The following is a 27,287-nucleotide window of genomic DNA, read 5'->3' on the forward strand; positions in this document are numbered from 1 at the left end:
CTTTTTGGCTTACTACAGAGCTTTTGAAACCTGATGTGATTTTGTACCTTTCTCTCTTTTTTCATGCCTGCCTACAGGCAACAGAATGAGTTATCAGTTCATTTGAAGTTATGACCAAAGACTCCAGCTGACCCACAGTTCTGACTGGCCTTCCCGGTCCATTCACATTGCCACTCTCCTAAGCGACATTCACACACACCTCACTAACTCCTGCGGACTCCCCACATGCCTTCCCTCTTCCAGCCCTTCACTGGGAAAGTAGAAGCTATTAGAAGAGAATGATCTCATTTACCCAATTCCAAATTTAGCAAGCTATCTGCATATACACCCATTCACTCCAGAATCTAAGCACCATCAGGCTACAGACTTTTGTCATATTATAGTCACGGCTTTATCCCCAGTACCTAACACGGTGCCTTGTAAATAAGAGCTGCGCACTACATATTTGAAAAAATGAGTAAAAACACTGCCTTCCCTTTTGACACATTAATTGTAACTGACCCTGTGCCTGTTGAGACTAACCCCTCAGGAGTCCCAGTTCTCTCTCACCTGCCTATTCAGATTTCACTCCCACAATCCACTCCACCCTACAGCGCTCCTTTGTTCCCTTCTAGTGGGATATTCCAGTCAGCATGTAATCATGCTGTATGATCTCCTTAAAAGTTAAAACCCTCCCTTAGCTCACCCATTCCTCAGCTACATCCCATTCGTCCCCTGTACATCAATACTGGAGTTGTCCGGGGGCATCCCAGCTTCGGGTACCCCCTCTTGTAAGAGAGCTGTACTTTCGCTTTAATAAAAAATCTTCACTCTTCTGAAAAACAACAAAACTGGAGTTGTCTATAATTGGTGACTCCAAACCGTTCCTGCTCCCAATCCGCTCCAGCTAGCCCTTCATCCCCTGAATGTACAGCCTGTTAAATTTAACAACACTCCCAATCTAATGGTTAATTTGCAGTCCCCATCTTACTTAATAGCACTGAAGAGAACACTCTTCTTGAAACTTTGTTCACTTTTGTTTCTGGTGTGCCCCATTTTTCTGGTTTATCTCCCTAAGAGAGCTAAGTCTCTTTTGCTGGCTCCTCCCTGCTTTGAATGCTGGAACACCACAAGCCACCCTCCCCCCACCCACCCATCCCCCATCTGCACGGTTGCTACTCAAAATGTGGGTCCCTGAACCAGCAGCATCAGCATCACTGAGGAGCTTATTAGAAATGTTAACCTCTCTGGCCGCACACCAGACCCACTGAATCAGAATCCGCATTGTCAAAAAATAATCAGGTGGCTAATTTGCATATTAAAATTTGAGAAGCATTGCTCTACTTACATGAGTGATTTCAGCGACGACTTTAAACTGCATTCACACACTAACTTAAAATGTTTATCTCCTGTCCTCTCCCCCCAACTTCAGTCCCCCAACTCCATGCTGGATCCCACTAGCAATCTACCAGGCATCTCAAACCTAAGTGCAAAACAGGAATCTGGATTTTTCTCTCAAGCCAGAAGTCTAAGAGTCAGCCTTACCATCTTTTCGCTTTTCAATCCCTGGGCCAAAGTCCTCCTAATGGCTGTACCTTTAAAATATAGGCCGAGTCCCACCACTCACCCCTTCCACTGCTACCATCTTAGTCTAAGTCACCAATATTTTGGGGGCAAAGACTTCTGAGAGTCTCCAAAATCTCCCTATTTTCACCAAGGCTCCCTTTGTATACAGCATCCAGTGATCTTCCCAAACTTTCTAGCATGGCTTCCAAGTGCCAACATTTTCTAGCCCTTTCCACATTGCCAAATGCTCTGTTCTAGTCAAATTGACAAGTTTGTTCTACTCCTCCTTCCCCTAAATCTCTGCCTGCTTTACTTACTAATTTCTTTCTGGTCTCAGCTCAAAGACCCTTCCTTAAGGAAGACCTTTTGTAACCACCATAACTACGACTCAGCTCCTTTTCCATTCATTTTCTATCTCCTTACTCTGATGTACTTTCCTTTAAACACTTAACAGTTACCTGACATTATATATATCTGACTCTCCCACTAGGATGTATGATCCAAGAGCAAGGACTTTTTCTTTTTAAGCCACAATTGCTTAGAATGATGCCTAGCACACAAGAAGCACTCAAGGACTGAGTCTTCAAGTGTTGTTGGTGGAACTGTTGGGGGCAGGGAACAAACTCTCACGGATGTATCAGCACTTATCTATGCCTCAGTCATACAAATCTGGATGTAGAGAATCCACCAGAAGTTTTCAATACGTTTAAGTTTTCAAATATGGCAGTGGTTCTATCACTTTTCTGTACATTAGAATTACCTGAGAATCTTTTAAAAATTCTAATAAGCCGTATTTTAAATGAATCAGTTCACAATTGCTGGGAATGCGGCACAAGTATCAGTATTTTTTGAAACTCCTGAGGTAATTCCAATGTAAGATAAGTTTGGGAACCACTGGTATATAGTATATGTTGGTAAGCATCATATAAGATAGTATATGAAATCTGTAATACTTAAAAAAAGAAATCCCAGTCATAAGACTTTTATTTCCTATGGTATAGAAAACAAAAACAAATTTATAAAAATAAAACTGTTTCAAACATTAGGTCTTAAAGAGAGCACATCTTTCAGGATTTCCCACATTTGTTTTCCTGTCAAGCCTAATCCAAATTTGGGCACTTCTATTTGGAAGCTTATTTTTCCCAGTATGCTGAGGCAAATTTATGTAGGAAAAAGTGTTGACTTCTACGTAAGTCATATCTGAAAGCTTTTGGGGGCTTTGCACATACTGGTATTTTTAATGGTGTCAGGCAAATAGCTGTGTCCTGGTAATAAGAATGTAATAACTAAGATAAAATGCTATCCTCTCAGGAGAGAAAAGAATTTCTTTAGAACTCAACTAAATTACAATAAGATAAATTCTTAATCATGCTGTCCAATACTTCTTGCTCAAGTAATATAATCAACTCTAGTCACCAATCAAAATATCCTTAGGACAGAAGCTAATCAAATACTGTGCATTTACCTGTCTCTAAGCTCTCCTTTAAAATGTCTTCATACCTCAGAATAAAGGACAACATTAATGAAAGAGAAAACCAAATCATTTGATTATTAAAATCCTTACAACAGTGCAAATACTAGAGATTTCAAAAGAACCTTGGAGATATTTAAGCCGACCTCATATTACATACACATGAATAACTTGATACCCAGTAAGGTGAAATGACATGCCTAAAAGTCACACAGGAGAGCTAGGAGAGAAAAAAATAATTTCTTTTTCCAAACAAGCAGACAGGATTTTTCACATGTTAATCAAAAAGAATCAAGGTCATCAGATTAGGGAAAAAATGAGGAATAAAAAGTATGTTACACATAGATTTAAAGAACTAGTTAATCCACTGCCCCCACCCCCCAAAAAAACTCAAAAATTCTGATTATATGGACATACATCCATCAAAATGCTTACCCTTAAAATATTAGGATCTTGGAAAATTCAATTTACAAATACATTATCAATTGCATTATTAATGAAATTAGTTCATTAAACATGGAGACATCAAACAGCACCAATACCAGAAAGTTAAGAAAGTAAATACACTGTTACTTAAAATAACATATAATCACTGATTGGGATTGAAATGAATGATAGCCACTAGCAAAATTATTTAAACTACCATTTGATATAAAGTATATGCCCTTTTCCCACTGATTGGACTGTGTCTAGGCAGCCCAGCAGTGAGTCAACGTAGAAAATATTATTAAATAAGATGCATTTTTTTTTCAATTGTTCAACCTTGAACCATGATACTATGCAACTCAAATTTTGCCAATATCAGCCAATGGCAGCATTTTTGGTATTCTAACTACTCTCATCTGTCCCAATTAAAAGAAAACAAAACACAACTCCCTTATTAAGCACTCGCTTAGGACATCTATGAAGCAGCAGCAAGGCATTTACAAATGGGCTACTGACAGTGTATCAAAATGCTACTAAGGAAAAGACAGCAGCAAATACTCTAATAAGAGCACATTATTCCACATGGAATCCCAAATTAGTCTTATCTCTAGTTCCTTAAGTTCTTGGAAGACTAGAGATGAACAAGTGTATGTATAAGTGGGGCCAGGGAGAAAGAAGCTGTCAGTGGTATAGTGTTCATATTTTAAGTTACCCAAGATAATTTGAATGCTTGCAGAGAACTCCAACTGTATCTAAATTTTTTAAGCATGTAGAACTAAAATGCTAGCAAAACTTTGGTGTTTACCCAAAAAATAGCATTGCATTTTAAGTGAAAATGAAATAGGCATGGTTTGTGAAGTTTTTATAATGTTCACACCACCCTCTCCTATTCCCTGCTCCTTTCATCAGGTCTTCCTAGTCTTTCATAAAGACTACCTGGTTTAAAATATTTGGTAATTCAGTGCAGAAAATTAAGGTCACAGACAAAGTACAACAACTTTTAATATGCCATTAATACTAATGATTAAAAATTATTGCATAGTCTTATGCATTTACCCTAAAACATTTTCTGAAAGTAAATTCTGAAAGAATTATATAAAAGACAAATAACTCTTTAAAATGTGGATGGCCTTTACTACCTCGATCTTCTATCCTTTTTTGTCTTTTCAGTACTTTTGTCCATTGTTTTCTCATTATCTCCCCTGCACTTTGGGCAATACCATTTCCCCTTTGGTTTATAGGTAAGTGAAACACATGAAAAGTGAAACCATTCAATTGGACACTGTTCATTGTCACATCCGATCATCTCCCCATAAGACACTTGGTTACATAAACAGTATGTAGGTTCATTAGGATCTATTGCAAATTCAACAGGTGAAGCTTCCCTTTCCTGCTTGGCCTTGGAGCGTTTCTTTTTCTTGGCGGACTTGGATTTCTTTTCTTTAGGTGGTTGATCATCACAGTCTTCAATCCCATTTGTCATATGACATAAATCACGGCTTTCACTGGTTCGCTGCCTGCGGGGTCTTCTTGAAGATCTTTCTGGTTGGTTGGAATCCATTTTTGCTTTATCTGAGGCTCGTTCACTTTCAGCAGGATCTTGAAAACACTGTGAATGTAGCTCCATTTGCCTAGCCCGATTTTCTACCAATTCGAGCATTTGTGTGACAATCTGAATTTTCTCATCTCCCAGTTCTTGACTATTGATTAATGCTCTCTGGAGATGCTGCTGTAGGCGTTTTTTCTGGTTTGCATCATCTTCTTTCTTATATTTTTCATAGACATCATCAATTTCCTTTAACGTTTCTAAAAAAGGAAAAGGAAAATCAGAATGGCACTGTGTTGTTAGCACATATAGTATTTTTCAAGTCAGTTACTTTCACAGAATTGGTAAAGTGAGAACGATCTCAAACCATAAAACCACATTCTTCTATACTATGTAACATTAAAAAACATTACTTCCCATACAAAGACCATGTTTTCCAATATTATGTTTAGAAATAAATTAATAAAAAGGAAGAACACAAAATTCTCTAATACTCATTATTCTATATTAAAGAGGATAAGAGATATGAAGCTAATTAATAATCAAAAGTATTTTACATGGGCGGGCTCACTGTACGCCACTTTAGAATCTACCTAGTGCCATACTGCCTGTATTTCATTTGAACCTCAAAACAACCTTGTGTATAAAACTTACATACCCGACTCCAGCTGTGAAAATTAAAGAGGTAGCAGGACTAGGCTATAGATTACTGTTCAACTGTGTTTACAGGATTTACAGTTCAATCAATGACTTGCTACATGACTCCAAAGACACTACATCTTTACTTTCCTATCATATCCCTGGACACTCTTAAACAAAGCAGACACAAGTAACTCTTAGCTTCCTATCATATTAGTTTTAATGGCTCTTTTATTTTGTCACATGGGAGATTCTGAAAACCAAACTATTTCTAGAGTAGGTTTAGGTTCATGTTCTGGCATCAACTGACTAAGCTTCTAACAAAATTACAATAAACTCAGCTATTCATTCTACACTTTCTAACTGCTGATTTAGGTATTGTATAGCATGTATACAATATTGTATAGCATTGTATAGCACATTTAAATCAATTAAAAATGGCTGAGTCACTAGAAGGTTATAAAAATTTGAAAATATAGTTCTAGATGTCACCAAAAATTTACACCAAAAATTTAGTTTTTCATTCAAACTTGTTCTATTTCTTATCCTTATGAAATATAATGTTACTTGAAAAAAGTTCTCTCTTACTAAAGGTGGAGAAACAAAAAATTAACTCTAATTTACCACACCACATGGCATACCACTGTTTTATCTTCCAATGTTATTATTCGAATGATAACAGAAGTGTTAGCCAAGTAAAATACATACACTGGGGCTGTCTACAAGGTAACACAAAGCAAGTACTCAACACAACTCTTATGACTTAGCTCCTCCCTAGAAATTGTACGTATTCACACTTGATGGACAACTGCTTAACCCATACATGACACAGTGGTACCACACATTTGAGGGTACTCATGCCTGCACAGCATATTTTCAAACAAAGTTCATATCTAGCCCATTACACCCAGCTAGGTATGTAAGCAGATTTCTTAAGAACCTAATTTTCTTCCACAGAAAATAAGGAAATTATGTATTTTTCCCCAGACACAAAATTTGAAGGTTAAAAAATAAAGGTAAATCTTATTTCAAACATTCTGTATCTAACAATCAGGAGTTTCAAGCTAATTATATTATATCATACCAGCACATTGATATTATACATGAGACAAAAATTCACATTTTAATTATGAAGGAAGGAAACTAACACTTTCTGAGCCCCTTCCATGTGGTATTTTTTTTTATTAGTTTCAGGTGTACAAAACAGACATTTATATATCTCACAAAGTGATAACCCCAATAAGTCTATTACCCGTCTAACATTGTACATAGTTATTACAATATTATTGACTACATTCCCTACTTGATTATATATCCCTGTGACTATTTTTTTTAAAATATAGTTGACATTCAATATTATTTTATATTAGTTTCAGGTGTATACCATATTGGTTAGACATTTATATAATTTATGAAGTGATCCCCCTGATAAGTCTAGTACCCACCTGACACTATAGTTTTTACAATATTGATTGTAGTCCTCACACCGCGGTTTACATCCCCATGACTATTTTGTAACTACCAATTTGTACTTAATCCCTTCACTTTTCTCACCCAGCCCCCCAAGGCCCCTCCCATCTAGTAATCATCAGTTTGTTCTCTGTATCTATGAGTCTATTTTTGTTTTGTTTGTTCATTCATTTTGTTCTTTAGATTCCACATATAAGTGCGATCATATGGTATTTGTCTTCCTCAGTCTGACTTATTTCACTTAGCAAAATACCGTCTAGGTCCATTCATGTTGTCGCAAATGGTAAGATTTCATTCTTTTTTATGGCAGAGTGATAGTCCGTATTAGGTTGGTGCAAAAGTAATTGCGGTTTTTGCAATTATTTTTAACTTTATAAAACCACAATTATTTTTGCATCAACCTAATATATGTACCACATTTTCTTTATCTGATTGTCTATTGATGGGCATTTTGGTTGTTCCAATATCTTGGCCACTGTAAATAGCACTGCAGTAAACATAGGGGTGCATATATCTTTTCAAATTAAGGTATTTTCTTATCTAATCCCTACAGCAACCCATGAGGAAGCTGTCACTTTTACATATGAAAAAATATGAAGTTCAAGAGGTAACAACCCCAGACTTAACTCTGCCAGATATGTATGTCTGACTCTGCCATTTAAGCATTTTCTACTAAGCTGCATGGAAGGTACTTGAAATTAAATATTAAATTTTAGTTCAAAGGTTATTTACCCAAGAAATTATGAGCAAAAATATAGGAACAACAACTTAGGGTCTCTAATAACCATATCCCATAATAAATAATACTTCATTCAATTGTAAAATTTTCTTCATCTCTATTTTTAAGTTAAAATTACTTTTAAGGTTCTTCAGTAATTTTTAAAAGTGTCTCAAATAGGTAGGAGAGAAATTTCTTTGACTGCCTATATAATTTATACCAGTAAATACTGCTGTATTAGATCCAAAAATAGAAAATACCTAACTAGCAAAAAAATAAAAAAACACATGAAATCTGAACCAAGAACACACAAATATATACAGCTAATAAACATAAAACTGTGAAAGCTGAACTTAGTAAGCATGTGCACAGAGTGAAAACTAGATTGTTGTTTTTATATTGATCTTGAAACTAACCACAATCTTAATGGAGCTGAAAATTTTACAATCTCTCAATCTTTTAAGATTTAATGCTGTTTCTCGTGTTACCAGAACTACTTACAATTCTAGATGGTCAAAATGGAAGATTTCCTTCTAACAAATTGTTGCCCCCTCACCTCCTTTTCAAATAAAAAGAAATAGCTTAACTTTTGTGAAGGCGAATACAGTTATGTCTTTAAACAAATGTAAAAACCTGCAAACTTTACACACTTCAGACCTATTATTTGAAAAACTAAAAATGTTCAATACACAATTATTAAGCACATATGTATCATTTTTGGGTTACAATGCATGTACTATATGTGTTCCATGTCTGTAGGAAATACCTTTGGTGAGCTTTTATTTTTAAAAAATAAAAAGTTAAAATAGTTTAAAAACAGGAATGTGCATCTGAAGAAGTCAGGCTGTGAAGTCAAATATTCTCCAACTAATTGGACAAGTTACTTTTAAACTCCTTGTAAATTATAATTTAGCCATAAAATGAATTTCAACTTCATAGGATTATTGTAAGAATTAAATGAGATAATGTTCTAGACCTGGCACAGCGATTGCAACACAGTAAATAATCAGTATCAGTTTTCTTCCCCCCAACAGAGCTCTGTCCTATCAATCATGGATTCAAACGGCAGAAATAAATTACAGATTCCAAAGCACAGAGACCCTTAAATGTCTAACATGCTAAGGGCCAGAAATGTCACCCCTGAAGTGTATTCCTTAAAAACTAAATCATAAGATTAATGACGTGGCTTGGAAACAGAGAACAGGTCCAAGAAATCATCATATGGAAGTTTAAAGTCCATGTGGCTGCTTCCACATTATGTCCAAGGTCTGTTCCGTGCTTCAGGGTTATTAAAAGCACAGTGGATCTCCATTTAAACTTTTCCCCTCCTAGTAGCAGGCGAAAGGTCCACCTCTGTAAGAAAGGTTGATTCCTTGTCCTAGCTTTTTGGGTCTGACCACAAAGGGTGGTTTTTGCCTCATGATTTAAACTTGGCAGAGGAGGGACCCAAGGGTTAAGGGACGCCAGGCGGTTGCCCAGTCAACCACCCACTTCCTCCTGGGTCCCGGAAGTAGAGCAAGGCCCGGAAACGACGAGGTGCTAGGGTCAGTGGCAGTCCCAGGAGCTGACTGAATCCTCGTCATAACTGAGTGGTTGGGAAACAGTCGAAAAATCACAACAAACATGTCCCAAACCCCAATACTGACTCTGCCAGGGATGAACTAAGGTCGTGCACGGCTCCGACGCCCTCCCAACCAGACAGCTCCGCCCAAGCCTTCCTGCAACCAGCCATTTTCGAGGCGGGCAGGAGCGCCCGCGCCCCGCCTATGTCCTACGTCACGCCTTCAGGCCCCGCCCCCAGGAACATGGGGTGCCCTCCCCGACACACACACACGCACACATATACACATACATACACACACACACACACACACACACACACACACACATCCCTCTTCCTTTACCCGCAGGGACCCCTCCCGTTTTAACCATTTGGCTGAAGCAGCTGGGAAAAGGGTACGGCCCGGAACTTTACCTGGGGCGGGAGAGGAGTACGGACTCTCCGATCCCCGAGCCCGGAGCCAGAGAGCGGAGGGAGGGACCTCCCCGAAGTCCGCCTTCGCGGCCCTCTCTCCCCTCCTCCCCCCGCACGTTCCAATGTATCTGCTCTCAGGGGGTGGGGGCCGAAGGGGGCTGAGGGAAGCCAGGCCCCGGAGACAAGCGGGTGCCCGCCCGCTCACTCTACGGCCCTCCGCCCGGCTGCACGCTCCCTCACCGGGGCAGGAGGGTCTGCGGCACGGGGCAAGCCAGTGCCGAAACAAATGCTTGCTGCTTAAAATGGCTGATTTCTCTTCACGCCAGCTGCAGCCGCTGGGTCTGCAGCGGGGGCTGACGAGCGGCCCCCACCCCCACCCTTGAGACCCCATCGAAGTCCTCGCCGACCGCAGCAGGGGAAGGGAGGGCCGCGAACCCGGTCTCCCGTCCCTCTCCCCCGTCCCACACACTAACCCCCCTCTGTGCACTCGAGGAGACAATCACAGTACAAATTGAAAGTGTCACTTCCCCGGGCCGAGTCCGAGCGACCGTGCCCGGAGGCCAGAGGATCCGAGTGAGGGGAGGATCCGCACAGGCAGCCCCGCGGCCCCCTACCTTGATATTTGTTGTCCAGCTCTCGCAACACAGACACGTTCCTCTGCATGTCGTGGGGCAGCGACTCCACACACTCGAGGTAGTCCTGCACATAGCAGGTGAGGAGCCGGCTCCGCTCCCCGGTCAGGAGTGCGGCCGACGAGTAGAGTTGCTGCTGCTGCTGCTGCTGCTGCCCTAACATCCTGCCGTCGCTGCTGCTCCTCTCCGCCGCCGCCGCCGCCGCCTCCGCATCCAGCAGCCACACATGCAACAGTCACGGCCGCGGCGGCTCCTCTGCTCCGCAGCCCGGCGCCGCGGGGACACCGGCAGCAGCTCAAGAGGGCACAGCCGAGTCCCCCGATCTCCACTCCCCCCAAAAGAAGCCCTCACTCCCCGCCCCCGCGGTAACAAGCCCAGGGGCGGGGCGAGATCAGGGCTCCCTCCTTTTTACCCTCCCTCCCCAGGACTAGAGCAGCGGGGATCCCCCCAGCGGAGCTGGCGCCGGGGTCCCGGGCGTTGACACGTCCTGTACCCCTCGGAGTTCCTAGATGCTACTAATGCCTTGTCGTAGCTCAGATCCCCATGACAAGCCGCTCGCTGCCCCCTTTTCTCCCAATCACCCTCTGTGCTTATCGGAGTCTCTCACTGGACTACCCCCGCCCCTCCTCCTGCGGCCGCGTCTGCGCCTGCGCAGGACTCGCTCCTAATAAGGCCGGGGGCCCGCCCCTACCGCCCTACACAAGGGTTCGCATTCTCCCGCCTTCCCTCCGCCACCCGGGCGATTGGTCTGTCAACTCTCGGCCCGAGGGGAGGGTGCGGAGGAAGGCCAAACGGCAGGCTGCGCCCCGCCCCCTTTTAAAGGAGAAGCACTGTCAGGCCCTCCCCTCTGCCCAGTAGCTGAATGGGACTGGAGAGGGAAGGTTGCTGACTCCTTCCTTCCGTCTTTCTCACAGGGAAAGGGAAACTTAGCCTGTTTCCCTCGGCCCGGTGTTACCGACTTTTTCCTCATCGGTGGATCTAGCGCGGCCCCTCGCGAGCCTTGAAAAGACCAGCAGGCTGCCGCTTTTCGCCGCAACCTGGAGTAAGGCCTGCGGGAACTACGCGACCCAGCGTGCAGCGGGCGCAGCTCCCCGCATGCGTGGCGGCCGTGTTCCCGCCGGGCCGCTGCAGCTCGCTTCGGCCGCCACTTCTGCCTTCCCCTCGGGCTCTGTCTCTCCAGCCGCGGCTTTCGGGCCCACGGGGCACCGGGGGCTGATCGCGGAGGTAGGCGGTGCACCCGCGAATCCCTGCGTTTCCTTTTTTAGTCAGCCCGCCTTTTAAATTTCCCTCCTGGCTTAAGCGTGCTTCCGCCCTTCCTCAGACGCGGGAGGTCTCCCGGCGCCCAAGTGCCTTGCAGATTTTGTCCACCCTCCAGCACTTCAGGAGTCCCGTTTAGTTCTGGCTGCGCCTGCCCGGGAAACGTGTTTAACTGACAGACAACCTTTAAATTAAAATTTTTTTTCCGTGAGTCAGAATGTTTACGTATTAAACGTCGCTTACTGGCGGCGTGAGGCACACACCACCACCTTTTCATATGTTTTTACCTTAAGACTTAAAAAATGAGGGGCCTGAGGGAAGAAGGGGGTATAAACGAAAGTAAAAAACTAATCCGGATTCAGACCCACGGCCTTAACTACGTGATCGACTGTCAGGGTTTAATTTCTTTGTAGTGGGAAATGCCACGCAGAGGAGTTTATTTTAATTCCAGGTGGACTCTCAGTATTTGTGATAACGTGTTTTTGAAAGAAATGAATGTAAATAGAACGAATACACGGGTAATTTTAATGGAATGCCTATGTAAACAAACCCTATTGTGAGTAGTACCTTTGAGTTAAAAAGAAAACGTGAGTGGGTGATAAATTTGGATTTCCTTTTATCTGGTTTATTTGCATTGGTGGTACTCCTGTAAGGTGACCTGTTTAGAGCATTTTTGAAACAGCTGTTAATAGTAAGTAACCACTGACATGCAAAAAGAAATCTACATCTTGATCTAGAAGAAATTTTGAATTTCTGCCCAAAACAAAGCACTCCGGGAAATTCGACGTCTTAGGAACAAAAAAATAAATTGCACAGTACGTGGAAATAGTCTTGTGTTATTTTATCCTGTGACACTGAGGTTTCGACCACTTGACTATTAAGTCAACCCAGGCAGTACAGTGCATTGTATTTCTGAGAACCGTGCTGGGATTTTGTTGCCATTCTTTAAATCTTTCAGGTTAAACAGTCAGATCTTGTAAAATAACAGTCGCTGTTAAGAATTGAGTTTTATTGCTTTTTACCTGAACCCTACTGTTTTTGTTTACTCAAAGATTTGAATCAGCTAGTCTTTATTAAAGGGCCAAATTAATGCAAGATGCCTTGTTATTTATCGATTCAGGTTAGACATTGAATGCACCTACCGATTTTATTCAGCCTGAAAAGTGATCTGCAGGCAGTAAGACACATGGTTGGAAAAAGAAGTGAGAAAAGGCAATGATTCAGAATACCTAGAGTACTCCCGCCAGGAACCTAGAGACAGGTGAGAGGAAGGAAGGATGAGTATGGGAATGGAGACCTTTTATAGCGTTTTTTTCACCATTCAAAATTCTGTTGAACAAGCTGAAAGGAAGCAAATACAAAAAAAATGATTTTTCAGTTTGTGTTGGTCTAAACCTATAAAGAACACTCTAAGACAGTAATATACATGTGTATGTAAATTATGTCAGACATGTGCTTTTCTTGCTATATTAATTTACAAAAGTTAATCAAAGGCTTATTCCTGCCATACTTGTGAAAGCAGACTGTGGGGCAAGTACTTACATGGAAAAAAAAAATCACTATACTCCCCAAACTCAACTTTTGACCTTGGTTATTTATCATGTTCTTTTCTTCTCAGTAATCACTTAACTGGAAATTTGGGGCCTTTTCTGATGGGGTTCCTTTACTCTGTTAAATGCAATATTTAAAAGTACCCAATTCTCTGCAACAAAGATGTTAATTGGTTAATTAAAGAAGTTAACCCTTTGAATAAAGCAAAACAAGCATCTTATTTGCTCTTCAATATATTTTCTACTATAAAGTAACCCTAAAAAAGATAAATAACTGGGCGGCCTGATGGTTCAGTTGGTTAGAGCGTGAGCTCTTAACAACAAGGCTGACGGTTCAATTCCCACATGGGGTGGGGGACGCAGTCCCCTGAAACTAAAGATTGAAAATGGTGACTGAACTTGGAGCTGAGCTGCTTCCTCCACAACTAGATTGAAGGACAACGACTTGACTTGGAGCTGATGGGCCCTGGAGAAACACACTGTTTCCCAATTTAAAAAAAAAAAAAATGTAAGTAACTGACACCCCAAATTGGTAGAAGTGTCTGGGATTACCTTTAATTTCTAAATCAGTTACTTCGAGAGGTCCCTGGTATATAATGTTTATGTCTCTAACCCTATGTCCTGTTGCCCTTATTTATACTGTTAGAAGGCAAAGCAACAAGTTCAAACTCTGACAACAAACTACCAAGTAGTTCTGAAGGATTCCTAAAGATATCTCCTGAGAAAATTCAGCTCCTGCGCTGAGTCAGGCCAATTAAATTTGAAATTCTTTACTTTTTTCCACTTTTAAATACTTTTAAAAAATTTTTATTATGGAACTTTCAAACACACAAAAGTAGAGGTACTAGTACAATAAATCCTAATGTACTATTCACCAAGCTTGAACATTTACCAATATGTGGCCAATATTATCTATAACCTCCTTACCCTTGCTGGATTACTATCTTGTTATCTGTAAATAGGGGGATAGTAGATTGGGGGAGAGGGGTTATCAACTTGTGAGGGGTATAAATGTTAAATGTCTATTACATCGTTTTGTACACCTGAAACTAATAATAAATAAAATAGAAAAATTTTAAAAGATAAAAAAAGGATAAGATAATTTTTAAAAACATCCATAATATTGTTATCCCATCAAAAAATGAGATATTACTATCATGTACTATACAGACAATTCAAATTTCCCTATTGTCTCTATATCTTTTTACACTTGGTTTGTTCAACAGGAGCCAAGCAAGTTCCACACTTTGCATTTGGGTAGTGAGGTCTTTTCTAAATCAGCAAGAGCAGTTAATTCCCTATTTAAATCAGTGAAGCAGATAGCAACCTTTTTCTATCAAAGGTATTTGGACGGTTGAAAAGCTCTGTTAAAAATACAGGGAAATTCAACAAAATCACTTCAAACAAAATCTTCAGATTAAAAGGTCAACAATTGATAGTCCACTGTAGAAATGTAATTGCACCTCATGCAACTAAAGTCCTTGAAAATCTAGGAGTCTGTATTAATTTAGAGTACACGTATAAGGTCTAGAAAGTTCAAGGAAGCATTTTGTACTGGAAAAAACCTAAAACTTTAAATCGATTCATTAGTACAACAAGCAAAAAAAAAATACGGTCTGCATTTCTACTAAGCTCAGTTTTAAAGCATGTTTAATTGCATCATTGCATAAGTAGTACACACTAACTGTAGAAGAAAATAGAGCTAAAATGAAGAGACATAAAAATCACTGCAAACGAGAGAACTCTTCTCAGTACCTAAGTGTATTCCCAAGATGCAATTCCATTTGTTTTTTGCTTTAAAAAACCACTTTGGCTACAACTAAAGGACAAAATTAAGAAAACACCAGATTCTGAAGACAGAATATTAGAACTCTGAGCAATGTCATCCTGTACATTTAGTTAGTGAGGTAGACAGCACAGATTTAAAATTGGTGCATACAATCAATCCTGTGGGTTACAGTACTGTCAGCATTTAGAATGACTAACAGCAAAAGATCCTAAAACATTTTTATGAAGGGGCTGTGAATGACTGGGATTGTAGTCAAGAGAAAATTCGGTATAATAAAATATCATTCCCATAACCAAGAAGAAAAACACGTATTATCTACTTTGGCTATGCCAGAGAGAAAAACACACACACACATATGTTATACTTTGCATATTGCTGACCAGAAAAACACTCAGTTTTCCCTGGATGGTTACCATAGTTACATGAGCCGGTTATAACATCAAGAGGGGGAACTAGGTCACAGTATTGAAGGAGTTTGAATTATGCAATTATGTTTCCTAAAAGCAGGGGAAAGGGTTTCAAATTTAAGGAAGAGAGATTTATACTATATGTTCAAAATTGAAATTGTTGTCTAATTTTGTTAGTGAAACTTAAAAATTTGTCCAAAATTAAATAGTTCATATTGGAGATACCAACTATAGACTCATTGACATTTTATAGCTAAAATTAATCTTAGATCACTTATTTCCCCAAAAGAAAGGAGAGCAGGCAACAGCCTCTCTGAGTGAATAGTTGGGGAAGCCACTGCCACTGATCGTACTTTGTCATAACCATCATGTCTCTAGGGATGGGGAAAAGGTTGATGATCACTATTATAGATCACCTATAGACCAACGTTTTTTTACAGGTGATAATGTGGAACCCACAGAAGTTAAGTGACTTGCCCACAGTCACACAGCAATTCATGAAATAAGTATATACCTAAAAATTTAGGAGTAAAACACATATCAGTTATTCATATTTTCTGGCTGATAATCATTGGAAAGGGAAAAAAATACCCATAAGAAAAACAATTAAGAACTTCAGATAGTATAAAATTGCTTTTTCAGGAAAGTCTTACAGCAAATTTAACAAAATTACCTTTAAAGGAAAATTAGGATTTCCTGAGCAACAATATTCAAAATACGCAAAATCAAAAGTACTAGAAACCATGTGTTTTTTACACTGTTACTTATTTTCAACAGCAAATGCCTTATGCCTTCAGCTCTAGCTGAAGTAAGAATAGTCTTTTAAAAATAAACTAATACTACTGGCCAGGAGCTTTTTGCTAAATCTTTTTTTCCTTCTAAATGATTATAATTGATTATTTAATGAGGCATATTGGAGCTATTGTTACATTAATTGCTCCTGGCATGGTTAATTTATTCCAGCATTTTAGTGAATATTGATTTATCTTCTGAGGGTAACACATTTTTTAAATTGCTTATCTAATTTATTTCCATAAATGGAGGCTCTCTGACTTTTATATATGGAAACCAGTATATCTCACTTTATAGCATGTATGTGTTTCTGGAAAATTCTGTTTAAACCTTATTTTGCCCCAAGTAATTTTAAATGTGCCAATTCTATAAGAGATCCAAGTTTTGACAATGAAAATATTTAATACAAATAACTACCTGATTTTCTTTCATTTTCTTGACTGCCCTCAATTTTGTTCTGCTTGAGAAAATATTGGTTGTGTTCTTCAACTATCTAACTGCAGCCTAGGTGTAGTTACTTTAGCTTATTCTAACTGTGGTGTGTACATTCCAGATCCTTTAGCATAATATCCTTTGGTCACAGAAATGCCATCTTCAGGGAGAAGACTGTAGAAATGCCTGAAGTGACAGCAGAAATATTTTCTTCTGGTATCTGGCTAAAGTGGGTACTAGAATTAGAGATATTAAAAAAAAAAGATATAAAATACATGGGGGGAAATGTGTATGAAAAATACTAGAGGCTAAAAAGCTTTCTGTTATGGGAAAATAGAAGAATCAGAGGAAGAAGTGATTATTTGAGCCATTAATGGTGGTGGTACAACATTAGAATTAAAATTTAGCTACCATAATATGTAAATTATATCTATGGAAACTACTTGTGCCACTTTTATTGTAATAAAAAGTACAGTTGTAATACAGGGTTGGACTAAGACTAACCTCATCTTTGAAAATTGACATGTTTATTCAAACATAATTCCAAAAGAGGGGTGGCCGGATGGCTCAGTTGGCTAGAATACAGGCTCTGAACAACTTGGTCGCCAGTTCGATTCCCACATGGGCCAATAAGCTGTGCCCTCTACAACCAGACTGAAGACAATGATCTGCCACTGAGCTTCCGCAGGGACAGCTGAATGGTTCAGTTGGTTAGAACGCGAGCTTTCAACACAAGGTTGCCGGTTCAATTCCCGCATGGGATGGTGGGCTGCACCCCCTGCAACTAAAGATTGAAAACGGCGACTGGCCTTGGAGTTGAGCTGCACCCTCCACAACTAGATTGAAGGACAATAACTTGACTTGGAGCTGATGGGCCCTGGAAAAACACACTGTTCCCCAATACTCCCCAATACAAAAAAAAAAGAAAGAAAGAAAGAAATATTAATTAATTAATTAATTAATTAATTCCAAAAGAGCCTAGTGGCTTCCTTACATGATATTATCTTTAGAATAGCCCTAACTTGCTGTATTCCAGTAAAGTGTATCTGGAAGAAGAGTCCAGCAATATCTACTGATAGTAGTTGCCTCTCATTTAGAGCCTGAGAATCTAGAGTTGGAGGGACACTTAGTTTTCACAAATATCATTTTGCACATTTGATTTTTTTGATACACGTATTTAACAAAATTTAAACTTTATTTTAAATATAAAAGAAGCAAAAAAACTTTCTGTACATTCTGGAATAACAAAATGAATATGTTTATTACCTTCCAGGAAAAGAGCATCTAAGTGGATACACTAAATATTTAGATTTAGTTCACTTTAATGAGAATTGTCCTGATACTACTGTTTATGTCTGTATTTTGTATACCACATTCTAACTGCACATGTATTATTATACAAAATTAAAACCAAGAAATACCACAATTGGTAAATTTGAAGCTTTTGAAGACTTCCCACTTTAGGAACTATCTAGGCAATTTGGGCTCAGAAATACATTTTTTGTGTGAAGATTTTTGCAGTTTAGTAGAAGTTTAGGAATAACCTTTTTTCCATTCAGTATAACCCTCAGTGTGTTAAGAGCTTTTAAAATTTTTGTGCAATCTCACTTGAATAATTTGGGTTAAGGTGTAATAATTTTTACCATTTTTATAAATCAGATGATTGAAAATTTATATTAAGGTTGATGTTATGTGTTAATGTCATCTATCATTTTTGCCTATGACCTCAGAAGAGACCTATGAAATATGTCTACCCAAGAAGGAGTGTTTCCCTGAAGTCTCTTATTGAACTGTGGTCTTTTCTACAGGATTGAAATTAAAAGTGTCTAATGAAGAGGAAATTATACATAGCAGTCGAGAAAGGAAAAAGATTGGGAGAAGAGCCCAGATGTCATAAAGCAAAGAGGATGAGGTACAGGAAGCAACTATTATTATTTCTGTTGTATGGTTCAAAGAACTCTTAAGAAATTGATCACATCCCACTGGATGTATTTTTCAATTTGGGATAGAAACTAATTTATTTTCCAATAAAATAGCTATTATTAGTAGATATATAATATACAGAAAAACAGTTGTACATAGTGACCTGAGTAGTTACAATACCTCACGTAAAAGATATTTTTCAAAAATTATTCTTCAGTGTGTGGTGTTCCTTTCCACACAAAGAATGGGAGTGACTACTCTTCTATAATGACTAATGAATGGCCTGTGGGGAGAAGGAAAGAGAAGCAAGAAAAGAGCAATTAACAGGGAAATGAAGTCTTATGGAAAGGAGATAGATTCAGGAAAGTTCGAGGCGGTAATACCAACTGGGTTTACCGTGTTTCCCTGAAAATAAGACCTAACCGGAAAATAAGCCCTAGCATGATTTTTCAGGAGGACATCCCCGGAAAATAAGCTCTAGCATGATTTTTCAGGAGGACATCCCCTGAACATAAGCCCTAATGAGTCTTTTGGAGCAAAAATTAATATGAGACCCGGTCTTATTTTCGGGGAAACACGGTAGAGACTATATTTAGAGGACGGGGGAGAAGAGAGGTCATCTAGGGTTTGGCTTGGGCCACAAGTGTATTGTGGCAAGACTGTGTGAAACAGAAAATCCAGGAGACACAGCATGTTTGGAAAAAGGTATAAGTTGAAATCATAGACAGGTTGTAACCCTGTAGTTTTTACATCTTTGGACTCTATCAGTCTTTGGCCTCCTCTTCCAAACAGCATAAGTTACTGCTTCCTATGTGTAGCCAGCTATAGAAATTGAAGGCTGGGGATGTGTTGGGAAGGTTAGAGAGTTTAGAGGAAATGATTTAGAGATCTAGTGGTCTTAGAAATATCTTCCAGATGCCAGGACTTAATTAGCTTTGAATCATTTCTATTAGTAAGCTAGAAGTTGGTAATAGGTGATAGCAAGGATATACAGACCCTTGTGAGGGAAAAGTGAATGCAGCCGGTCTTGCATGTCTCTAAGGGCACCATGATTGACCCTGGGCCAACCCTGGGAATTTGGCTCTTGCAGCGTTGTTAGTGAGGACGATTTTGTTATATACACCAGCAGCAACGGATCATGCCATGTTGGCTTCTCAGATTGCTTTGCACAGATGTGCACCTGGATTCATTACTGGGGTCCTGAGTTTCAGGTGCCATGGCTGATTGCATAGTGGAATATGTGTACGTTAACAGCCCCCCATAGAAGTCTTGGACCCTGAGATTCAAATGGGCTTCCATGGGCAGAGACATTCTACACATGCCTGTACTTTGCTGCTAGAGAGAATTCCTGTGTAGCTTCAGTCGAAGGGCATGGAAGCCTGTGCTGAACCTCTCTGGGCTTCACCAATGCATCTTTTTCCTGTTGCTTTTGCTCTCTATCCTTTGCTGGTGTAAATCTTAGCCACGTGTATAAACTGCTATTGAGTCTTGTGAGTCCTCTGGCTTCACCAAAGGAAGCAACCATATACAAAGTGCTGAAAAAATGTAAAACCCAATTTGTTCATCTGAATCTTGATAGGATTCACTGAACAAAGAATAGTCAACATATGTAAGTAACTGCTGTGTGTGGATTTAAACTAAATCACATTTTTGGTCTGTGTCCAAGAGATATCTATAGTCTCTACAGGAATATAGTCTCTATAAACATAGAGTGTTGGGGGGCGGCTGGATGGCTCAGTTGGTTAGAGTGCAAGCTCTTAACAATAAGGTTGTCGGTTCAATTCCCGCATGGGATGGTGGGCTGTGTGTCCTGCAACTAAGATTGAAAATGGCTACTGGACTTGGAGCTGAGCTGCACCCTAAACTAGTAGATTGAAGAACAATGACTTGACTTGGGGCTGATGGGCCCCGGAAAACCACACTGTTCCCCAACATTCCCCAATAAAAAATAAATAAAAAACAAAACAAAACAAAAAACATAGAGTGTTGGGGAAATGCGTACAGGTGTAACTATAAATAAAAATAAATGAGAAATATGCAGTAGCAAGGCAGAATGAAAGATTAGAACTGGTAGGAGTCAGTAAGCATATTGATTATCATTAGTCAATAATATTGTAACTACTATGTATGGTGCCAGGTGGACGATCCACCTGGGATCACTTTGTAAATTATATAAATGTCTAACCACTATGCTGTATACCTCAAACTAATGTAAAATACTATTGAATGTCAACTGTAATTAAAAAATTAAAAATAATAAAAAATAAATAAAATGAGAAAAAGTTAAAGTTGGTAGGAATCAAAGTTTGTGGACGATGATGCATATTTAAGAAGAAATACGGGACCACATTGTCAAATAATAGCTTTCATTTTGTTCCCCCCATATGTATTTTGGCCATATGTAAGATATAAAATAAAAAAACATTTTCTTCTGTATTTTATCTGATGAGTTCTGAGTCCAACTCAAGTTTGACTAGATTATTTGTGTGGAATCAAAATTTGTACTACATGAAAATGTAAGTATTTTATGTAACAACTTTATTAGCCCTATAGTTATTAATTTCAGCTATGAGTTAATATTCTCCACATCAATTCCCATTATAATTAATAAAGCTTATCTGATACTTTCTACAGCTATTTAGTTAAACTGCGTATATCCAAAGAATAAGAATGAACTTTGAGAGTTCTGCTTCTGATACTGACCAAATAGCTCCTATCATATCACCCTCCCACAAATAAATTCTGGGTAAAATATAAAAATACACCAAAGGCACTAGAGAGCAAGCAAAAGAAGACAAATTCTGGAGGGATGTCAACACTTGGAAGAAATGAAATGGCACTTCAGGAATTTCCTATTTTTATATCTCTGAACCTGCGTCACCCAGTCGTGTACTATGTACTATGGCTTAAAACTTAGAAGTTTGCAGACACACTGGCTTGAAGAACCAGAGGATGAAGTCCCAGGCCACCACAGTGTGGGCTAAGGCCTAAAATGAATCACGTCCTGCCTTGACATCTGGTACAATCAGGAGGGTCTTGAATGGCCTAACTCCAAGTCCCTTTCCCCACTCTGCTCCGTGAATAAGGTCCCTTAGCCAAACAACCTTCCTTGCCTAAGGGATGAGAATGAACCTTTAAAGGTGGTCCAGTAAACGATGCAGCAAGTATAAAAGTCCTGAAGAGGGGAAGGACTTGATGTGTTTAAGAGAAAAGAGGCCAGGGTGACTGAAGAAGTAGACCAGGGCAGCTGGATGGCTCAGTGGGTTAGAGCACGAGCTCTTAACAACAAGGTTGCCAGTTTGATTCCCACATGGGCCAGTGAACTGCACCCTCCACAACTAGACTGATGACAAGGATTCAAGCTTGGAGCTGAGCCACTGCTGGACAGCTGGTTGGTTCAGTGGTTAGAGTGCAGTGCTTATAACACCAAGGTTGCCGGTTCGAGTCCCACATGGGCCAGTGAGCTGCGCTCTCCACAACTAGATTGAAAATCAATGACTTGACTTGGAGCTGAGCTGTGACCCCACAACTAGATTGAAAAACAACTTGACATGGAGCTGATGGGTCCTGGAAAAACACACTGTTCCCCGATATTCCCCACTTTAAAAAAATTTATAAGTCATAGGGCAAACATAATAAGATAAATAATTGGCTTAAGCCAAAATTTGGATTTAATTTTTTAAAGGTAGTCTCAGTAGATTGACTTTAAGGTTACAAATCGATTTTAATGTTACTTATAGCAGAAAATGTATTGACAATGTTAAAGAGCAAAGCTATTAAAACCATAAGTCAAAGCAATATGAATAAAATATACTCTAAAACAAAATTTTATAAAAGACTTTGTAAGAACATTTTCTTATTGAGTGAAATTATCAGACTCACATATAAGCCCAGCAGTTACAAAATTATTGTGGACATGTATTGGTTTCTTAATCTCTTTTATGTGCTTATTTGTGCACAAAAATATTTTTGAAACTAAAATTAAAGAGTAAAATTTGTGTCTTTAAAAGAAATCTGTGCTTCTTTTTGGCTGATCAGTTTACTTGATCCTGGAGTAATTTTGAAACATACACCCACAGATTTCATTTTCAGTTAAAATGAGACCATTTCTGTCCTTGTTAAGTTACAGAAAGCTTGCTCATATAAGTAAGAAGTTGAACACTGCAGCAAAATTTTCATTGCTTACCTATGAGTAGCAGGACACTCTTCTTTGCAGAAATCCAGAACTTGTCTGGGGAGCGATCAGGAATCTCATCTAGAGTGTGCTATCAAATCGCAGTTTACAAAGTTCTTTCTCTTCTCTCAATGTCAAGTTCTCAAACTGAGCAGAAGATTCAGAGAAAGGGTTCCTGACCCAGTCCTTCAGTGGTGTTGAAAGGGAGGGAAAACACTGTTCCATTTTGTTCACATTTCTTGCAGGTAGTTGTCAATGACCTGAGACTTACTGATATCTTTCCTCACCCTTAGGGGCAAACAGTAGTGGAAACATTTCAAGAGTCTCTTTATCAACATGATTTTTCCAAAAATTTAGTTTCTTTTTAACCTCAAGAATCTTGCCAGTCGGAGTCAAAATGTTTTCTCCTGGGACCTCATGTGATGAATGAAGTGTTTGCTAAATAGGCTAGTTTCTGCTGACATTATTTTATCTTCAAAGCACTAAGAAAACTCTGTCTTGCTGTTTTCTCCAAAATATGCAAGTCACCTTTCAACTCAAACACCCAGGTTGAGCGCCCTTTTTCTGCTGAGCCACCAGATTTCTCTGTGTATCAGATTTACGTGGCTTTGTCCAGGTTTTCAGTTTTTAGAACATACTCAAGTGAACTGGGCTTTGTTTAAATGCTGTTTACCATTTTTGTAAAATCACTCAGAACTTTGGCATTTCATCTCCACAAGTTTTTCACTTCAATGCTTCTCTGAAGAAAGCAGTGTGTGGTGACATTAGCAGGTTTTTTTTTTACAAGGGAGGCGAAACTTCTTTTGGAGACATCCATTCATGGGACACCATCAGCACAGACTGTGACCACCGTCTATTCAAGACAGAACTTTTGTTCCCAGATAGGAAAAGAAAATATTACTTGGCCTTTGCTTGTTTCAGATGGATCTTCGCGGCAGGGAAGTTCTCTCGAGATTCATCATTCACAAATCTTACCGTTGCTACACTGTGATATTTATTGGTAAAATCTGTTCACTCATCAACCTGAAGAGAGAAGCTATTGTTTTTCAGCTCATTATACAAAACTCTTTAGTTTCATGCGACATGTCGTCACTACATCATCAACTGATCATTCTACAGAAAGTAGAATCTTTTCAATTTCTTCTACTGCATCTTATTCTAGCATTTTACATGCTGGCCTAATGAGATCCTCACCAGCTGTGTTACTTTTCCTTTTCTGAGTAACAATTCGGCTACCAAATAAATTGCTTCATGAGCCTTTCCACTGAATGTGACTTTTAAAAAACCAACAAACAAACAAGCAAACAAAAGCATTACTCCCTTTGTTTTGAGTTTCCAGTAGCCACTTAGAGGAATCAGCACCCTGTTACCAAACAGCTGTGATTTGTAATTAAGTTCTTTTCAAATTTTTTGGAGGCACTGCTGCATTTTTAAGTTGTTTGAGAGCACACAATGGAATAGGCCAACATGGATTACCAGCCCACCTAAAACTCACTGATAAGTAACTTTGTTAATTTTTTGTGTATTCTTCATTTTATTAGTACAGTGAGAAGACTCAGAAGGTTATAGTCTTAAAGAATTGTCCATAGGTGTAGAACCAAAATGTTCCTTTTCAATCCCATATGTTTTCCTAAAATATTCCCATATTGGACCATCAGACATTTTAAAAAATCAAACAGAAATATTAAACAGGAGGGCATAATTAAAAAAAAGAACTAAATAAGAGATACACAAGCAAAGAAATAATAATTTACTTCTACCCTTCACAATTTGCTACATTTACATCGCAAAGCAGCAGGAATGGGCAGCTGAGTCACACAGTTCATTAAAAAATTCCTTCTTTAGAAAGGAAATTTCACTCCAATATCCTGACTGGTGGAGCTTATTTGCTGCTGTCAGTCGGTGGCATGTAAGGGGAATTGGGGGAGTTGTAATTCAGGATAGAGAGGCTGATAGCCTGCCATCTTCCTTTCTCCTCACCACCCCTATGCAATAGTGCTTGCCAATGATCAAATTATCAATGGACTACCTTATCTAGTGTCAAAAACTGAGAATGGACTCAATTAAATGAGCCCTGTCCGGTGCCCTGCCATACAGGGCTGAAAGACCTCTAACAAAAGAACAATTGATCATTGCAAGTGCTAGCAATGGACAGTGTGCAAAGTTTTAAAAAAATGATTTGTTTTCAATCACAGGCTCTTATGGAAACCCGTATTGACATTTGTATACCCCAGAGTTCCCTGGAATTCCAGTTGAGAAAGCATTCAATGAGAGTGCGGTTGTGTGGGAACTGCTTTATGGAGGTTGTCAAGCAGCGCCCCTGGGAGGTGCCTTCTGAATTGAGATCCGAAGGACAGAATCCCTCACGCCTTCGAGCCATCAGGGTCTTAATCTTAGACTCTCCAGTTTCTTTCTAAGTTTGTTCTTATTCATTCCCTTCATTGTTTTGGATAACAGAAAATAAGTATAGACTGAAGTGAATTCAAAACCATTTTGGATATATATACAGCACTGCGTGACTGTTTGAGTTGTGTTGGCTTTCTATCTAAAAACATGGATACTTCAGCATTTAGAAAAGCAGTTACTGTCGTTTTTTTGCAGGAGGTGTGTGTGTGTGTGTGTGTGTGTGTGTGTGTGTGTGTGTGTAATTGGCTCATATGGTTTTGGAGGCTCAGATGACCCAGGATCTGCAGTCAGCAAACTGGAGACCCAGAACTGATGGTGGAAGTTCCAAATTCCAGCCTAAAGGCAGAGGACTTTTGTCCCAGTTTGAAGAAAGTCTGTCAGAGAGCCAATTCTCTTACTCCAGCACTTTATTTTATTCATGCCTTCCGTGGATTGGGTGAGGCCCACCCACACTCCGGAGAACAATCCACTTTCAAGGTCTCCCAATTCAAATGTTAATTTCATCCCTCACGTGCCGGCGGGTGTCCTGTGGGGTCTCTGCTCCCACTCCCCACATAAGAACGCAGGATATGGTGAGGTCAAAAAAGGAACACCCACAGAGCCATAGGTAGGGGAGTCAAACCACTATATTCTCGCTGGCGGCTGGGTTGGAGACATAGGAAGCAGGAGCCACATGATCTGCAACCTGCTGTCTGCTTTTCTCTGCCAACCAACCTCACTTGCTAACTGCAATCCGCTGCTTGCTAGCTCGGCCACCATCTTCTTGCTAGCCCCCATTTTTCTGCTATCGTAGCCACAGCAGTTATATTAGTGGCCAATGGCTCACTGGTTACAGCTGACGGCCAACTAGCCACAGTTGATGGCCATCCAATCACAGTTGATGGCCATTTACTACCTGAGCCAGCACCTTTCCACGTGAGGGCGAGAGCCTGGAAACTGCACTCCTGGCTCTGTCCCACAACACTTGCAATGAAATTTTAGACATTTAACATTAATGTGATTTTTTAAATGCCTAGGATGTATCTAACTGTTATGTCTATGAAGAATGTACAATTGTTTTAATAATTAGATGTGCCCTTCGGCTATTTGTCCAGCTATACTTGAGAGCTATAAATTCAAGATGTGTGTTGCTCAGCAGTGAGAAGTTGACATCTAATGTGTGAGGTGAGTCAGGTAATAAGTAAATGAAGTTAGCCATGGAGCATTTATTTCACAGCTATTCCCACACCCTCTTGCCTCATTATGGCAAAGTTGTGATTCTACTCTGTCTTCCGTGCCCCAAAAGACGTCTTGAAAAACTGTCAACACCTTGTTTGCCATTGCCTTTGATATTTCACTTGTATTACTTCACACTTAAGAGAAAATTTTTATTGAAGGATATCCGGAGTAGCAGGAGGCTCCCTTATTAGACCTTTAGGATTACATGGCAGAGACTATTTGTGATCCGACATCATTTAAAATAAGTGTATACGTTTTACAGCAATTATCAAGCTGCATTACAGAACTCATTTCTAAGCCGTTACCACTTTCTCTACTGTATCTTCCTTTGTAGCAGGGCAGTCTATACTTGTCATTTATGGAGTTAGAAAGCCAACATTCTTAATACAAATGGTGGTGGCGGTGGTGGTGATCGTGAATTCAAACCTCTATGCAGTAGGCAGGTGATGGATTCCCAGCGGTATGTATCCACATCCTAATCCCTAGAACCTGCGAATATGTTACTGTCATGCGGGGCTGGCATGTGGGTTCTCTGGTCCTGCTCCCCACATAAGAATGCAGGACATGGTGAGGCCAAAAAGGAACACCCACGGAGCCACAGATAGGGGACTCATACCACTATAGTCTCGCTGGCGGCTGGGTTCAAGACACAGGAAACAGGATCCACACGATCCACAACACGCTGTCCACTTCTCTGCAATCCGCAACCCACACTCTGCCGTGCTAACTGCAATCCGCGCTTGCCAGCCACCATCTTCTTGCTAGCCCCCATTTGCTGCTAGCGTAGCCACGGCAGTTATATTAGTGGCCAATGGCTCACTGGTTACAGCTGACGGCCAACTAGCCACAGCTGATGGCCATCCAATCACAGTTGATGGCCATTTACTACCCGAGTGAGCACCTTTTCACGTGAGGGA

The 27,287-nt window shown here is 39.8% G+C and overlaps 1 protein-coding gene and 1 long non-coding RNA gene across 3 annotated transcripts; one reads left to right on the plus strand and one right to left on the minus strand.

Moving 5' to 3' along the window:
• Nucleotides 1-3,068: 3,068 nt before the first annotated feature.
• Nucleotides 3,069-11,070, minus strand: ING2 (inhibitor of growth family member 2). Of its 2 annotated transcripts, none has more exons than XM_019736197.2 (2): nt 10,405-11,070; nt 3,069-5,248 (listed from the first exon to the last, which is right to left on the minus strand). In XM_019736197.2, the coding sequence occupies exons 1-2, from the start codon at nt 10,583-10,585 to the stop codon at nt 4,578-4,580; spliced, it is 852 nt and encodes a 283-aa protein (XP_019591756.1). In that variant the 5' UTR covers nt 10,586-11,070; the 3' UTR covers nt 3,069-4,577. The 2 variants fall into 2 exon arrangements, with proteins under 2 accessions (XP_019591756.1, XP_074185961.1); XM_074329860.1 differs by lacking the exon at nt 10,405-11,070 and adding an exon at nt 9,791-10,196.
• Nucleotides 11,071-11,246: 176 nt separating this feature from the next.
• LOC141571053 (uncharacterized) lies at nt 11,247-13,445 on the plus strand. The gene is made up of 2 exons (XR_012495553.1): nt 11,247-11,646; nt 12,800-13,445. It is a non-coding gene; the product is annotated as an uncharacterized LOC141571053 (long non-coding RNA).
• Nucleotides 13,446-27,287: the final 13,842 nt, after the last annotated feature.

This window comes from Rhinolophus sinicus, linkage group LG04 (assembly GCF_036562045.2).
Source record: "Rhinolophus sinicus isolate RSC01 linkage group LG04, ASM3656204v1, whole genome shotgun sequence".
In the NCBI taxonomy this organism is placed as follows: domain Eukaryota; kingdom Metazoa; phylum Chordata; class Mammalia; order Chiroptera; family Rhinolophidae; genus Rhinolophus; species Rhinolophus sinicus.